The 17387-nt window shown below is 39.8% G+C and overlaps 1 protein-coding gene across 12 annotated transcripts in view; it reads right to left on the bottom strand.

Moving 5' to 3' along the window:
• Window positions 1-17387, bottom strand: part of nrxn1a (neurexin 1a) — a 2153831-nt gene that overhangs the window by 2004747 nt on the left and 131697 nt on the right. For all 12 annotated transcript variants that reach the window (XM_068044956.1, XM_068044955.1, XM_068044958.1 and 9 more), the window contains one exon: window positions 14746-16107. In XM_068044956.1, coding sequence (XP_067901057.1) covers window positions 14746-15466 — 721 coding nt within the window. In that variant the 5' untranslated portion in view covers window positions 15467-16107. The remainder of the gene's footprint in view (window positions 1-14745; window positions 16108-17387) is intronic.

Below are 17387 nucleotides of genomic sequence, written 5' to 3'. Positions count from 1 at the left end.
AAATATTTATTTTGAAAGCTTATAATATTTTAACATCTATCCTAATTCCATGTGCATGTCCCAATCATTTATTTCACTAGTTGTAAAATTTAAAAATTTAAAGTGAAGGGATTCAATGGTTTTGACTTACCGCTTTGCTATCTTTGAGACTATTTCACTGTGCTTGGCTGCTTGCCTTGTTGATGGTATCACTGTCATTGGGAGCCTAAAGATCCCCTTGACTTGGCACGAGACTCAAACTGATGTCAAGAAAAGGGAAGTCTGCGTCACAGAGATTGCTCAATCTTTGTAGGCAGTTTTCTTCAAGGTCAGCAGTGAGCACTGATGTTTTGCCATCGACCGCAAAATCCAACCCAATATTGGGGTTCCATAAGAATCTTGAATACGTGAATATCTCTTCTATGCCTTTTCTATTCCAGAGTGCACAATCTCAGGCTCATTAACCTTTCCTCATAGTGAGGTATCAATTCATTGCCTCTAATTCTTGAACATTCCAGCTGCAGTATGTTGACCAGAGATGCAACTAGTAGTTCAGGTGAAGCTGTGCCAGTGGCTTGTAAAGACTCATTATCATTTTTGAACTTTTCATTCGATCACTTCAGCCATACATTTGAAGATCTGATTAGCTTTCCTTGCTACTTCCTCAGGTATTGTCCCACTCACATTCAAATTTGTCAAAACCTTCCCAAATCAAGAAAACTCACATTTGACCCCTCTGTCCTTGCAAACTACTAAATCCGCAATCTCCTTCTCCCTACCAATGTGATTTTGCCTCCTAAATTCATGTACGTTTTCTCCAAAACTCCATGTTTGAACCTCTCCAGTCAGGTTTCTTCCCCTCCCACAGCACTGCAAAAGCCCTAATCAATATCATAAATAGCACCCTCGATGACCATGACTAGGATGCACTATCCCGCCTCATCCTTCTTGATCACTCTATAGCTTTGAACAGTTGACCATAGCAATCTCCTCCAATGCCTCTCCTCCGTTGGAAGGACAATCCTTGCTGGTTCCTCTATACCTATTCAGACAGCCAAAGAATTTCATGCAATGGTTTCTCTTCCTGCGGCAGCACCATTACCTCTAGAATTCCCCAAGATCTATCCTTGGCCCCTCCTATTTCCCACCTACAGGCTGCCCTCAGTGACATCATCCAAAGACATGACATCAAGTTTCACATACATGTTGACGGCATCAGCTTTACCACATCACCATCTCTCAACCCCTGCCTCTGTATTGTCTGACAGATTATCTGATTGCATAATTTTCTCCAATCAAATATTGGGATGAGTGAAGCCATTGTCTTTGGATCCCACTACAAACTTTGTTCCCTCACCAACAATTCCATGCATCTCTCTGTCCACTTGACTCAGGCTAAACCAGACTGTTTGCAAGCATGGTATCCTATTTGACCATAAGCAAGCTTCTAATCACATATCCTCTTCATCACAAAGACCACATACTGCCACTTCCATAACATTGTCCGGCTCCATCCATGCCTCAGCTTGTCTGCAGTGAAAATGCTAATCTATGTTTTTGTTCAAACTCAACTATTTCAATGCTCTCCTGGCCAGCCTCCCATTTTTCACCCTCCATAATCTTGATCTCCCTCAAAACTTTGCTGCCTGCATTTATTTATTTACATTTCATTCATGGGATGCAGCCATCGCTGGCAAGGCTGCCATTTATTGGTCATCCCTAATTGCCCTTGAAAAGACAGTAGTGAGCTGCCCACTTTAACCACAGCAGTCCATGTGGTATTGTAGGTACACCCACAGTGCTGTTAGATAGGATTGTGATCAAGCAACAATGAGGAAATGGCAATATTGTTCCAAGTAAGGATGGTGAATGACTTGGAGGGGAAATTACAAGTGGTGGTGTTCCCATGCACCTTCTGCCTTTGTCCTTCCGGGTGGTAGAAGTTGCAGGTTTGGAAGATGCTATCGAAGGAGCCTTGCCAAGTTGCTGTAGTGCATCTGATAGATGGTACATACTGCTGACACTGTGGTGGTAAAGGGAGTGAATGCTTAAGGTGGAGGATCGGATGCCAATCAAGAGGGCTGCATTGTCCTGGATGGTGTTACGACCAGGTGAGATGGGATCTACGGGTTGCCTGGTTTAACCGTAACAGGGTTTAATTTTAGAAATACTGTGTTTTTAGCTCTCCCTTCAGTGAATCCTTGTTCACTGCTCCAATTGTAAGGCAAAGAAACCAATCAGACAGGTTTCCTTAGATTTAAACAAGAAAGGTAGAAGTTTATTAATCTTAAACTCTAATCCAGTTAACAACTACGAATATGTTAAGCAACCACGCTAGCATGCATACGCAATAAACACATGCAGACAGAGACAGAAAAAGTAGAAAGAATAAAGGGGAAAAGTCTGAGGCAATATCTATCAGTTATTTACTGTCCTTTAAGTTCAATGTGTAGTCTTTGGTTGCAGATAAGTCCTGCTATTCGTTGGGGCTCAATTCACGTTTCAACTTGTTTCGATGTCGGAGTCTTTTCTCTCTTGAGGTGTGCATGTCTTCCGTGGGTCTGGTGGCTTGGGAGAAGGCAAGAGAGAGACAGCCTTGAGAGAGGCTTGCTTGTTCCAGCTTCAATTGCAAAACTGCCTTCTCTTCCCTTCTGTGTGGCACAAAAAACAAGTTGGCCAGCAGGTCAGTCATGTGACTAACTGGTTTAACCACTTTTGCGTTTGTGGATTGTATTATCTTAGCAGGCCCTGGAATATGCTTCCTTACACTTTCAATATCTGGTGATCAAAATCCATTTGGGTTAATTGGATCAGGGAATAGTCCTTTGTCTCCACAAGCAGCGTCTCTTAGCATGCAAATTTCCTTCCAGCCCAAATGTCTCTTTAACAAGTCATTTTTTCACTCCAGCAACAGTTTAAAATTGATGTTCATATGACAAAATTAATAAGCCTCATTCTTGGTAGGTGGGGTCTGCATGACAATGGTGTCAAGCTTCTTGAGTGTTGTTGAAGCTACATTCATCCAGGTAAGTAAGGAGTATTCCAACACACTCCTCACTTGTACTTTGTAGATGGTGGACAGGCTTTGGGGAGTCAGGACGTGAGATCCTACCACAGAATTCCCAACCTGAGACCTGCTCTTGTAGTCACAATATTTATGCAGCTGGTCCACTTAGGATTCTGGCCAATAGTGACCCCCAGGACGTTGATGGTGGGGAATTCAACAATGGTAATGCCACTGAACATCAAGTTAGATTTTCTCTTGTTGGAAATGGTCACTGCCTGGCACTTGTGTGTTGTGTGCGTTACTTGTCACTTATCAGCCCAAGCCTGAATGTTTGCTTGCAGGCACAGGCTGCTTCAGTAACTAAGGGGTTCCCAATAGAACTGAACACTGTCCTATCATCAGTGAACATTACCACTTCTGATCTTTTGATGGAAGGACAGTCATTGATGAAGAAGCTAAAGATAGTTGGGCAGAGGACAATGCGCTGAGGAACTCCTGCAGCGATGTCTTAGGGCTGCGATGATTAGCTTCTAACAACCACAATCATCTTCCTTCATGCTACACATGGTTCTAGCCAATGGTGAGTTTTGCCCCTTATTCCCATCGACTTCAATTTTACTAGGGCACCTTAAGACCACATTTGGTCAAATGCTGCCTTGATGCCAAGGGCAGTCACTCCCATCTCACCTCTGCAGTTCAGTTCTTTAGTCCAATTTTGGACCACAAGGTTGTAATGATATCTGGAGCTGAATGGTCTTGGTGGAACATAAACTGAGCATCGGTGAGCAGGTTATTGCTGAGTATGTACCACTTCATAGCACTATTGATGACATCTTCCATCACTTTGTTGATGATCGAGAGTAGACTGATGGGGTGGTAATTGGTAGGATTAGATTTGTCCTGCTTTTTGTGGATAGAACATACCGAGACAATATTCCACACTGTTAGTAGATGCTAGTGTTGTAGTTATACTGCAACAGCTTGGCTAGGGGCGTGACTAGTTCTGGAGCACAAGTCTTCAGTACAACAGCCAGGATGCTATCGGGCCCCCTAGGCTTTGCTGTGTCCAGTGCGCTTAGCTGTTTCTTGATACCACGTGGAAAGAATCGAATTGGCTGAAGACTGACATCTGTGATGCTGGGAACCTCAGGAGGAGGCCAAGATGGATCATTCACTCGGTACTTCTGGCTGAAGGTGGATGCAAATGTATTGTATTTTTGTAATTAATCTTGTATTTTCCACTGACATGCTGGACTCTGCCATTATTGAGGGTGGGGATTTTCATTGAACCTCTTCCTTCCGTTAGTTGTTTATTTGTCCACCACTATTTAAAACTGGATGTGAACTGCAAAGCTTTGATCTGATCAGTTGGCTGTTGGATCACATTTCTCTGTTACAGCATGCTGATTCTGCTGTTTAGCATGCATGTAGTGTTGTGTTGTAGCTTTACCATGTTGGGACCTCATTTTTAGGTATGCCGGTTGCTGCTCCTGGCATGCTGTCCCACACTTTTCATTGAACCAGGGCTGATCCACTGGATTGATGGTAATGGTAGAGTGAGGGATATGTCTGGCCATGAGGTTACAGATTGTGGTGGAATGCAATTTTGCTGCTGCTGATGGTCCACAGTGCCTTGTGGATGAAAAGTTTTGAGCTGCTAGATCTGTCCTGAATCTATCCCATTTAATACAATGGTCGGACCACACCACACGATTGAATGTGTCCCCGTCGGAAGACAGGACCTCATTTCCACAAGGACTATGTGGTGGCCACTCCTACCAATACTGTCATAGACAGATGCATTTGTGAGAGGTAGATCAGTGAGGATGAGATGAGGTAGGCTTTTCCCTCATGTTGGTGCTCTTAGCGCCTGTTGCAAGACCAGCCTGGCAGATATGTCCTTCAGGACTTGACCAGTCAGGTCAGCAGTCATGCTACCGAGTCACCCTTGGTGATGAACCTTAATGTCCCTATCCCATGTACATTCTGTACTACCCTCAGTACCTCTTCCAAGTGGTGTGCAACATGGAGGAGCACTGATTTATCAGCCAAGTGTGGGTGGTAGATAGTAATCAGCATGAGGTTTCTTTGCCTATGTTTGACCTGATGCCATGAGACTTCATGGGGTCTGCAATCAATGTTGAGAACTCCCAGGCCCACTCCTTCCCAACAGTATACCACTGTGCTTCCAACCTCTGGTTGGTCTGTCCTGTTGGTGGGACAGGACATACCTGGGGTTGGTGATGGAGGCGTCTAGGACATTGGCTGTAAGGTATGATTCGGTGAGTATGACTATGTCAGGCTGTTGCTTGGTTAGTCTGTGGGACAGCTCTCCCAATTTTGGTACAAGTTCCCAGATGTTTGTGAGGCAGCCTTAACAGGGTTGAGTGGGCGGTTTGTGCCTTTGTCATTTTCAGTGCCTAGGTAGATGCCATGTGGTTTGTCCAATTTTATTCTTATTCAACTTTTCTATTGTGGTTTGATACAAGTGACCTGTTTGCTCTGCCATTTCAGAGGGCAGTTAAGAGTCAAACACATTGTTGTGGGTCTGGAGTCACATGTAGGCCGGATAGGGTAAGGAGAGCAGTTTTTTTTTAAGGACATTAGTGAAACAGATGCATTTTGACGACAGTCTGGTCACTCTGTGATCATCATTACTGAGTGTTACAACCCGGTGAATAAGGGGTCTAGGGTTCCCTCTCAGCCTTCACCTGGTCTTTACCGTAACAGGGTTTAATTTAAAACACATCATGTTTTTAGCTCCCCCTTAGTGAATCCTTGTTCACTGCTTTCCAATTATGGAAAAGAGCCAAAGAAACCAGCCAAACAGGTTTCCATAAGTTTAAAGAAGAAAGTTTGAATTTTATTAAATTAATTCAGTTAACGCCTTTGGATATACGACGTGCCCACACTAGCATGCATAAGTGATACACGCATGCAGATAGAGACAGAAAATAGCAGAAGAAATAAAGTGGAAAAATTTGAGGCAATATCTGAAAATGGTTTTGGTTACACTTCTTCGAGCTCATGGTAGAGTCCTTGATTGTTGGTAGGTCTTGCTTTTTGTTGGGACCCAGTATTCTTCTTAAACCTTGTTCGATATAGGAGACTTTTCTCTCTTGTGGTTCACGTCTTCAGTGGATTTGGAGTTCCATGATAAAGAGATCGGAGCAGACAGGTCTTCTCAGTACAGGAGCAAACAGTCTTTCTGGTTCAAACTCTTTGTGGCTAGTTCAAAAAATCCTGAATCAGCCAGTTAGTCATGTGACCAGCTGGTTTAACCAGTCCCAGCTTTTGTGGATTGCATCACCTTAGCAGTCTCTGGAATGCTCTTCCTTACATCTTCAATGTCTGGTGACCAAAATCCATTGTGGGTTAAATGGACCAGGTAATAGCCCTTTGTCTCCACAAGCACTGTCTGTTAGCATGCAAATATCCTTCCAGCCAAATGTCTGGTGATTTTTTTTAACAAGTCCTTTCTTCACTGCAGCAACAGTTTAAGATCAATGTTCATAGGACAAACTTAATATGCCTCATTCTTGGCAGGTGGGGGCCTGCATGACACTGAGGTTAGCTTTTTATTCCAGATTTGTTTAATTGAACTGGTGTCAATTTTTGTCTGATTATGCTCCTATAAAGTGCCTTGGAACAGTTGCCGACATGAAAAGGTTATGGGAAAAATTTTAACCTGCAAGAGTTGGCGGGTATTGGTTTGTGCGGAGGGTTAAACATCAAAATATACCAGTGTGTTGGGCAGCCGGCAGGAATCCACTAACCTCTGTATTTAACTGGTGTACATTTCTAAGCATGCAGGAAACACACTTGGTTAACCTTTACTCCAAACTCCGTTCCCTAGCGACTGACTCCATCCCTCTTCCCTGGCAACATTCTGAGCTTAAGCCAGTCTGTTCGCAACATGGTGTCACATTTGACCCCAAGATGAGTTTCCGATCTCATATTCCTGCCATCACCAAGACCGCCTATTTCCACCTCCGTAACATCACCCAACTTCGCCCTGTCTCAGCTCATCTGCTGCTGAAACCCTCATTCGTGCCTTTGTTACCTCTAGACATGACTATTCCAACACACTCCTGGCTGGTCTCCTACATTCTGCTCTCTGTAAACTTGAGGTCATCCAAAACTCTGCTGCCTGTGTCTTAACTTGCACCAAGTCTCATTCAACTATCACACCTGTGCTCACTGACCTACATTGGCTCCCATTCAAGCAATATTTCAATTTTAAAATTCTCATCCTTGTTTTCAAATCCCTGCATGGCCTCGCCCCTCCCTATCTCTGTAATCTCCTCCAGCCCCACAACCCTCCAAATATCCGCATTCCTCTAATTCTGGCCTCTTGTGCATCCCTGATTTTTAATTGCCCCACCATTGGTGATCGTGCTTTCTGTGTCTGGGCCCCAAGCTCTGGAATATCCTCCCTGCACCTCACAGCCTCTCTACCTCACTTTCCTTTCTTAAGACAGTCCTTAAAATCTACCGCTTTGGCTAAGCTTTTGGTCATCTGACCTAATACCTCCTTTCATGGTTTGGTGTCAGACCGTTTTATAATGCTCCTGTGAAATGCCTTGGGATGTTTTGTTACGTTAAATGCTCTATATAAATACAAGTTGTTGCTGTTGTTGTTGGGACAGGCAGGGCTGCGATTTGAATATGCAGAAAAACCATCTGACTGAAAATTTAACCCTGGATTCTGGCTTGAACTGCCAGTGCATGTGTTTCCCAGGCTGTCTGAAACTCGCCAGGGTCAACAAGGCAAGAGAACAACAGGGATTGACAGGACTGTGAAATTGACTGACTGGAAAGCGTTTAAATATGGAACTTTGATAGCTGCTTCTTTGCCTAATTGAAAAACTTTTGTTTAGCAGGACTTGTTCTGAAGGAATAAAAACAAGAAATGCTGGAACCACTCAGCAGGTCTGGCAGCATCGGTGGAAAGAGAAGCAGAGTTAACGTTTCGGGTCAGTGACCCTTCTTCGGAACCATTTTTTGAAGGTGTCCTTTCACTGATTTAGAGGTGATTTCCTAGATTTTGGAGGTCATTTCTGCTATCTTGGACGTGTCGGCCGCCCGTTCAATGTAAAATCCGATGTATGCAGGAGAGGCGCTGGGCTGCGTAATCTGCAGAGGTAAGTATTGTTTAGAATATGTTAATTGGGGTACCGCCGACAAGCAACGGGGTGGTGGGGGAGGGCTGCACCGAGGTCTTCCCGACATCGCGGGTCAAGGCGGGCCTCTCCCCGGAGAATTTTACCGGCCCCTGCGCCGCGACCCACAGCGTCGAGGGGCTGGTAAAATTCAGCCCGCCATATACACAATGGGCTGAATTTTACTCCACACCAGCCTGTCGGATGGTGGCCTGGAGGTGGATGGGGACGGCGTAAAATTGAGCAGGAGGCTCCGGGAGGCCTTCCCGCCCCATTCCTGCCTCTGGCCAACTTTACGGCGGTCGGCAGGGGGGAGTGGGGGGAAACGGCCCTCCTGCCCACTCACCAAGGCCAATCAAGGCCCTTAAGTGGCCACTTAATGGGCCTCGCCCGCCTCCATGGGTATTTTACCTGTGACAAGCGGGCATGCTGGGGTTGTGAAAGGCCGCCCAGTGATAGCTGCCGGCCTTCACGCGCACTGGTGGGGTGCCATGGCAGTCGGGCACAGGGTGCCCGATTTAGGGCCTCCTCCGCCTCCCAACCCACCCCCAGGACCCAAAACGCCCCCTTCCACCCAAACGGCCACCCTTGCCTCACTGGGGTGTGTCTGATTCCCTCGGCGAGGCATCGGCAACCTACCTTGGATCCCAGCTCCATGGCATCCTCCTCAGTCGGCCGGGTTGCAGTCCCAGCAGTGGCCACTGCTCCCGGTGGTGCTGCTGGGACTAAGAGCTGCCGGCCCGCTGATTGGCCAGCAGCTCACTGAGGTGTGACTTCCTCCCTCTGTCCCTCTGGGACAGTTAAAGCCTGGGGAAACGTAAAATGCGGGTGGGATCCCTGGGCTAGGTGGAAGCACAAAAGTCAGTGGCGCAGTCCTGTCCGCCTATGGTAAAATCCAGCCCAATGTCTGTGCCATAACTGATATTTTCCTGAATATCAGATTTATTGAGAAACTGAATTTTTGGTCAAACAACTTTTAATATGCCTTAAATACCATTAGATGTTTCTGTAAGTGTGATTGACTACTCTGATACAATTATAAAATACACCTGAAAACAAAATTATTTCACATGAACTGAAATAATTTTTTTATTCATGTCAAGCATCGGGTCTAGAAGTTACTATTTTACTTATGCCCTACATAACACAACCTATCATTTTACTAAAATTGCTTTCTTTAACTTTTCTATCAATTGTAGCATTATTTTGATTGAAAGCATGTATGCAATTGTACCATAATATCAAGAACCTGGAAAAGAGAAATGTTGCAACAAGTCATTCAACAGCTGAACCTTTACAGGAGGGGAATAATTTATAACATACTTACATAACAACAGAATTCAGATGGCAGTGTTGTGAACCAGTGTTTGTGCCGGTAGTTAATGATATCCAAATTTCAGAATGCATTTTAATTGCCCTAATATGTCACCTCTTTATGGCTACTTTTGTATATATAATATACAATATAGAGGATATTTGTTCATTTAAATCAAATAAATACTCTTGCAACATCAAAATACCAGTCATTTGGCTGTAAACATACTTAATCAAGGAAACAAATATACACAATGTAACCATATCTAACTGCAACACCTGAACAATCAGTTGAATGCTAACACATTTGATTACAGAAAAACATACTATATAACCAATAATTTGTGTTTGCATGTGTCATAATTACAACTGAACAATAACATTACTAATTTTGTTCAATTAAGAGTTTAAAAACTAAAAATCAACATTGAGAAAATGTTGATAAAGCTCTCGTGGCACCAGTTAAGATGCCAGCTGACTCATCTGATGATTTATTTGCCATTTAACTTACAAGTGTTTATCTATTATCATGTATAAGTAACATACCTCTGCAACATTAAATATAAATGACACATGTAGTCCAAGATTCTATTTTGTGAGACCTCCGGTGTCCTAAAATCCCTACATGCAACATGCAATCATTTAATCAAACTGTCTAATAATCTGGAGATGTCCATGATGCCCAGCAATCCAGAAACGTTCCAAGCAACTAACGCGCATTACAGTAAATGTTTCTGGAAAATAGTATGCTTTATCAGGAAAAATCTATCGCTCTAATTCACAGCATATCATTTGTCAAACCAAAATATGTAACAGAAACTTTCACATTATTTGCCTATTCTTGTAACTAAATAAAACCATTTGAAATGGCACATTTATTCCATGTCTTGTGCTTTTTAAACATATTAATTTTCTTTCAAAAATGTTTTTTTTACTATATTTTGATTTTTAACCAACCATCTTCCCACTTTAGAGAATCATAAATTAATTATAATATAAAATAGCACATCCTCTCGGTGTCAACCTATTAATAGCTCACACATCATTGTGGTTAATAGCACTTCTGTACACACCATTTGTAGTGTGCTCTACAACCAACAGATCAGTTATGCATTAAATTTCCAATTCATCTAGCCTCACAATTACATCAGCCACACATGAAACAAAGACAGCAGCTACTGATTTCAGCCCAGACGTGAAGAAAAATTAAAGGTGAAACTCATTAATGTATATTTCCTCTGTCATAATGCTAAATAAAAAATGGAAGAGGACTATGGGGCAAATAACCAACAACTCAACTCCTGTATTCATCACATGCAAAACCAACAATTAATTGACATTCATTTCTTCAATGAAGAATCAGCACAAACTGTAGGAGAAGTTAAAACTAATGAAGAAAAAGCAATTCCAGGAAGCTAAATAGATATGGACTTCAAATTCATCTCACAATTATATGAGCAATCTATATGAATTGTCAGCAAAAGATAAAAAGTGACAAATGGAAACTTTCCCTTAGGTGAATGGGCTATTTTCTTAAAACAAAAACTTTGTAGTATGCATTATAATTAAATAAAATTTTACCAAGCTAAGCAAATAAATATACAAACAACAGCAAGCATCTACCTGCTTCACAAAATGTACCTAATAATTTTTTAAAATCATATTTCAACCAAGTAATTCAAAATTTTCCCCACAGAGAATCTACAGAACAATATTTACAGAAGGATCCCAATATTCTTTACAAGAACACAAAGTAAAGGTTAGTCCCACCATAACTATATTCACATAAGTAGGCAATATTTTCTACCTATTTACAGATCTTATTTTTCCTTGTGAATGTAAATATGAGCACATTGGTATAACCACAAGTTTTGCGAGTCTTCCCTTACAAAAATGTTACTGCACAGCCAGAAAATACATACAAAATAACTCAAGTGTTGTATAAAAGTATGTGACTTTTTGAATAAAAATTCAAATGGATGAATATGTTTGAAATACTGGATTTCTTTATCAGTAACATTTATGAGATTTCAAGTAAATTCAGAATCTTGAGAGCGGAATTCCTGACTTTGCTAATTTTAGCCTAAAAGCAGGCATGAGTAAGAACGTTGGTAAAAGTCTAAATAGTAATTGCCAATAGGCTATTCTTCCATGTTTCGTGCTGTTGAGTTCTTAAATGTCTCAAAATATATTAATTAAAATCCGTGAAAAGTGACAGTAATAGTCAAAATTCACTTGTTAAAGTCGATAATGAGAAACTCGCATAACTTTCTTCAGATGTAGAATGAAATCAAAAAAAGGGAGCATTTTACTTCAGGTCAAGCCAGGTGTCAATGAGCTCATCAAACAGGATTTGTTTTCTATCACCAAACCAGTGATGGGAGTAAACTGCAACACAGCGCATAGTGCATAAGTTTTTATTACATTAGTATATCTGGCAGATACTGTATTAAATAACAGTGTATCACACCATGCAACTGTAATTGTATGAGTGCAAACTTAAAAGTTATTCCTATTATATACCAACATTATTATGCTCACTCTCTTCCATGTTATATTTAGCCTCAATTTTTATCTTTTACTAAACCTGCAATTGTCCGCTTTCATTCTCTAGTATATTAATTACAGCGTCTCACTCTGAGTTACCTTACTGTATTTGTTATTGTTGTTTCTGATATTTCATTATTCTGTTCACAATAAATTATTTCATTTACTGCTATATTACAGACACACTATCTTGTGTTTTAATACAATCTCACACTTATTGCTTTATTCGAGTCACTGTATTATTGTATTTTATATTTGTAGCTAGCTTCACTATTTTTTTCTTTGCTCTTAGTCTTGCATTCCTCTCACCGTGTGGCACCATCATTCCAATCCCATTATATTACAGATAATACAATTAATGATATATTTTATTGTTGATTATTTATGTTATTTACATATTTGGACACAACAGATAGATTCAGGAAATCCAAGATGATATCCCAGGAATTATTAATTGCAACTGATTAGTGGAAAACTACAAGAAAAATTCAAAATTCTCCAAATTTTTGGGAAGGTTTGGTGGCCTATTTCTAACCACTTTCAGCAGGAAAGTCAGGGCTCCAGAGTATAAGCAGCACTTTGTAGATAGCTCACAATTATCTTAATTTTTACTCAGATACTTCCTGCAAAAACTTTGCAAATTGCAGCTCAATTAACCATTTTGAGACATTTATAATGATTAATTTCATCAGTAGTTTATTAATCTTGACAAAAAACATGCATTTTAATAATTTCTCAAAAAACAATTCAGCCCCTTAGTATCAATGGCTAAACAAAATGGATTTCAAAAATAATTAGGGAAATTTATGATTTAATAGTGCACGGAAAATAATGTTTACACATAATTATTGTATTTCTAAAAAAAACATGATTAAGGAGATTTAGGCCATGTAATCATGCAAAAATTCTTAGCTAAAAAATGAACAATCATATGTGGAAATTATTCACATGGCAACCTCTTAAAAAGTTGTTTTTTCTGTGTAGGACATTAGTGTAAGACAACATATAATATATTCAGCTAAGTAATATATTCAGACATCATCAGATTTTCATAAGTCAAAAGTGGCTGCCATGATACTAGATGTTACCTAAACCATTACTATGCTTGAGAAATACTAGGCTATTACCACACATTTAAAAGCAGGTATTTTAAAGTACTGTCGGTTTTGCAGCTTTGCGAGATCACAAAAGGTACATATTAATCTCTAGCATTCTTTTCACGTGAAGTAGGGATATTGGAAGTGTTATAGATGGAGGTTTTTTTACAATTAAAGGAGAGAGGTTGATGGGAAAGATGTGCTTTAATCTTTTGCTTTTAGGTTCAGTATCTCTAACCACTTATTTGGTGTTGGAAACTGCATGTCTCATACCATAACATTGCAGGAGTGTTTCTTCTTTTGAGAAGATTGTCATCATAATATTTTCATAATAGAAAAGAACACTACTGTTATGTATTTTGCACATTTACTAATAATTACTGAAAATTGTCATTACATTGTGCATCAGGACAAAAGAACCAATGACATGCATGTGGCGATTCTACTGAAACAGATTTTTGGACCTGGCTATGAATTAGGTCATATTTCAGTTGGAGTGGCAATACATGTATCCAACAGCATGGCTACGTTTTCACATGAGCAAAATTAGATCCAAATATAATTCATGTGGTTTCCCTTCCTTCATAGCACTAAATAATTACCAGAGGAGGTCCATACGGCTGCAAGCCAACAAATGAGCTGCTGCATCCAAATGGGAAAACAGTACTTAATATTGCTATTTCTTTTACAATAAAAAATAAATCAGTAGGAAGAGTTAGCACAAGTGTGAAAGAATCAAAACCCATAGAAATATGTCTTTTATACACTGTAAATTCATCTTCCCTATCACATAAAAAAGAATGTCAGTAAGGAACAAGAGATGACATGTTAAATGGTCATTTTCTTTCATTAAAAAACTTCGTAAGCGTTGTACTACCTAGAATCTTAAAGCAATTAATCTTGCATATACGAATGGCCTGTAAGTGCAAACAGGGCATGTCAAAGTTTAATTTATATGGACAGTCTATTGCTTTTAATTATATTTTCTGACAATTTTAAACAACATTATTTAGAAAATCTATGATTGAAGCACATTAAACGACAAAGAATTGACCACAAACATATGCACAATCTGCATTTTGTAAGATATAGGCATGGCAAGAATTATTTGTGATATTAACATTAAAAAATTCCAGCTGGTTAACACCATTTTAGTAGAGCTCCTAGTCTTTACATATGTGGCTGAGAATACACAAAACTTGCACAACGGAAAACTAGCATTCAAAAATCTAGTTAGCATTTGAAGTTTCTTGTACCAATATTGTTTACTTAGTTTTATAATTCATTGTTCAGATTTATTCTCCCATGATTGTGCTGCTGGCTTTTGATTTTTTTTGGAAAATATTATTTTTACATTTATGGGTTAGCTTTAAATAGAAATGTTATAGAAGTTTTGGGGCCTTTGAAGGTGTAAGATATAAGAAAGAGTACAAAATGTCAGTTGTGTGATCTAGAAATAAAGTGAGCTAAAGAAAATTTGATTTATATTGGAAGATGTCAGTGAAAAAATATAATTGCAGTACATATGAAGAATTTTCACCATGTTTAATCCTAGAATAATAGATAATTGTTCCCCTACAACTACCAAAAATTGTAATAATTCAGAAAACGAATACAAAAAGGCTTGTAGTCATCTTACCTTCGCTGCAGTCTTTTCCTTGAAAGCCAGTGTGAGAACAATCACAAATTGCCTTCTCGTGTACAACAGAGCAGGTTCCACCATTTAGGCATAGACTGTGATTTGTGCAAAGATAGTTTTCATCCATCTTGATTCCTTGACCATCAATGAGTGTGGTGGTCCCATTTCCAACCTTGAGGTCAGTTATTAATCCCTGGAATGGTTCTTGACTTCCTACTGAGGTCGATGTTAAAGACAATACCGATGAATGGAATTCTGGTGGAATTCCACCAATGTACAATTTGCTAAAGACTGTCATGTCTCGTCTCTTTGACTTCACTTCAACTGTTTTAACCTCTTTGTCTACTATTAGAGTTGTCTTCTTGAAATTCCTCTGAATAGCTATACTATGCCAGGTACTATCATTCACTTTTGTCTCTGACTGTAGAACGGCTGCTTCAGCACAGAAAATTGAAAAGCGAAGTTGAAGGTATCCATCAACAATTAGGAGTTCTAAAAAATCACAGAATCCTTCATCATCAAAATACACCAGTAGACTACTGGAAATGTTGGTCTTCATATTAAAACTCATCTCACTTTCACAGCACGCATTCCACTTTGGGAACCTTGCCCATTGTCCTGCAGCTCCAGTAAATTCTAAACTGACCCCGAGGTTAATAAGGCATCCAAAAAGTAGGCCGAACCAAAGCAAATGGCCTTTCTTCTTGATGACAACAGCCATCTTTGCAAGTGTAGTATGTGGTTGGTGCAGATTGCAAACAAATTGTAAAATGTCCCTCAAGAAGTATAGATACGCTGTGCGTTGAAAAATTTATCCCTTTGTGAATCCAACAATTAAAATAAAGTTAGTGAAGCAGCTCTCCAGAAAGGTAGTGATGACAGTCTTTTAGATTCGGGATTAAATATGGTAATCAGCAAAACAAATGGTATCAGTGGCCCATATCCACCGTGGATTTTGCTTCGTAATCAGACTACACAGTTAGCTTTTTTCAGCTCCAGGTAAGAAAACAAATAGTATTTAAATTTTCTCTGGAAAAAGAATTAATCCACGTGCAGATCCAACAGATGACTTCCTCTAGTTTTGCTTTTGTACTTCCCTTCAGTAATCCCATTAAAATACTAAAACTGCTCTGTGTGACAGATTCCCAGCACAGATCCTCAGATTCATGCCATCATGTTAAAACAGACACTCTGAGTCATCACTCATGGCTTCCTGGGCTGCCTGCTTCCCAGAGGTGCTGAAAACCATAAACTGTCAAGTAGCTCAGCAGCCACTTGACATGCAAAGCCTGTCAGCAAGTCTTCCTTTCAGGGCCAACCTGTGATTCCAGCGTTTACAGCAGCTTCAACACTACTCGCCATCTGCAAAGAATGAAAGCAATAAATAATAGCATGACCCCTAGCTCAGTTTAAAACCATCTTACAATAATGTACGTGATAGGCTCCCTGTAAAGGGCTGCTACCAGGATAAATCATACCCCACTGCTTGTGCAGTAATGAATGCACTGGAAACTTTAAAATCTTATTTATTGTTACAGAATAATTAATTGCATTAGTCATAAAGCAACTCTGGCAAAAATGCAACATGAAAATTACTTTTTTCCAATCACTTGTTCACATCTTGATGCCAATCTTCTTTAGCATTGGTTTTAAAAATTGTTTCCTATTTCTTTTTCATTAAAACATTTGGTTCTTACACTTTTGTTACACAGTCTTGCTCACAATGTTTTTAACATTTTGTTGAAAGAGAAAATATTGTGATGGATAAGGCACTCTAAAAGGTAAATTAATAATAAATAGCATTCTTTGTAGCATATGTTGTTGTATAATGTTATCAAAATGGAAATGATGGCTTAAAATTATCAGCAAATTCAATTGCACTCGATTTTTTCTGCTACACTGGAAATATTACTGCAACTTTAACACTTTATCATTATTCCTATTTAAAATTCACAAATGGCAGTAAGGAGGATGTTAACACAATATTTTTTCCAAAAGTACATCTGAGAATAGTTGCTTAAGCATGCATGCTTAAACTTGCGTTAATAATTAGAACACCCTGACTACATTTGTGAAACAACAAATATCCGAAAACGAAGGTGTCACAAAAACAGCCAGGATTACAAAAGCTGTTGGGAACATAGTTTGGAAAGGAGAGCGCGGGTTGAAGAAGCATGTCAAAGTCAACAAACAGGGCAGATATAGAAAATCGTGATTATCTACATGTGTCACTTAGGGTTTAACGCCAATATTATAGCTTTTTTAATAGAGCATAAACATGGATACGTTGAACGAAGAAATTGTTCATCCTTTAGTGTTTGGCGTTCTGCGTGTAAAGTTCCGACATTAACAAGACGAACATGATGTAAGTGTGGCCATTCTAAAGCTGTGTACAAAAAAAAAAGCGTACATCCAGCAACCTCTTTCCTATACTCCACTTCCAAACATAGATTTTTTTTTTGCATACCGCTATTTAATATTCAAGTTACTACATGCAAGTCTCGGAACTATTTATCGACCCTGCGTTGAACCTCTATATCTAATTAAAGCTTTAAAAAAATTGCCAGCGAGTAGCAGCAATTAATAGCACTGTAGTGGGCTATGATCTTCACCAAGGGAAGAGACGGCGCATCCCAATACAT

Source organism: Heterodontus francisci, chromosome 13 (assembly GCF_036365525.1).
Source record: "Heterodontus francisci isolate sHetFra1 chromosome 13, sHetFra1.hap1, whole genome shotgun sequence".
Lineage (NCBI taxonomy): Eukaryota > Metazoa > Chordata > Chondrichthyes > Heterodontiformes > Heterodontidae > Heterodontus > Heterodontus francisci.
The sequence above is the reverse complement of the archived record's forward strand: the minus strand, read 5'-3'. Positions and strand labels throughout refer to the sequence as shown.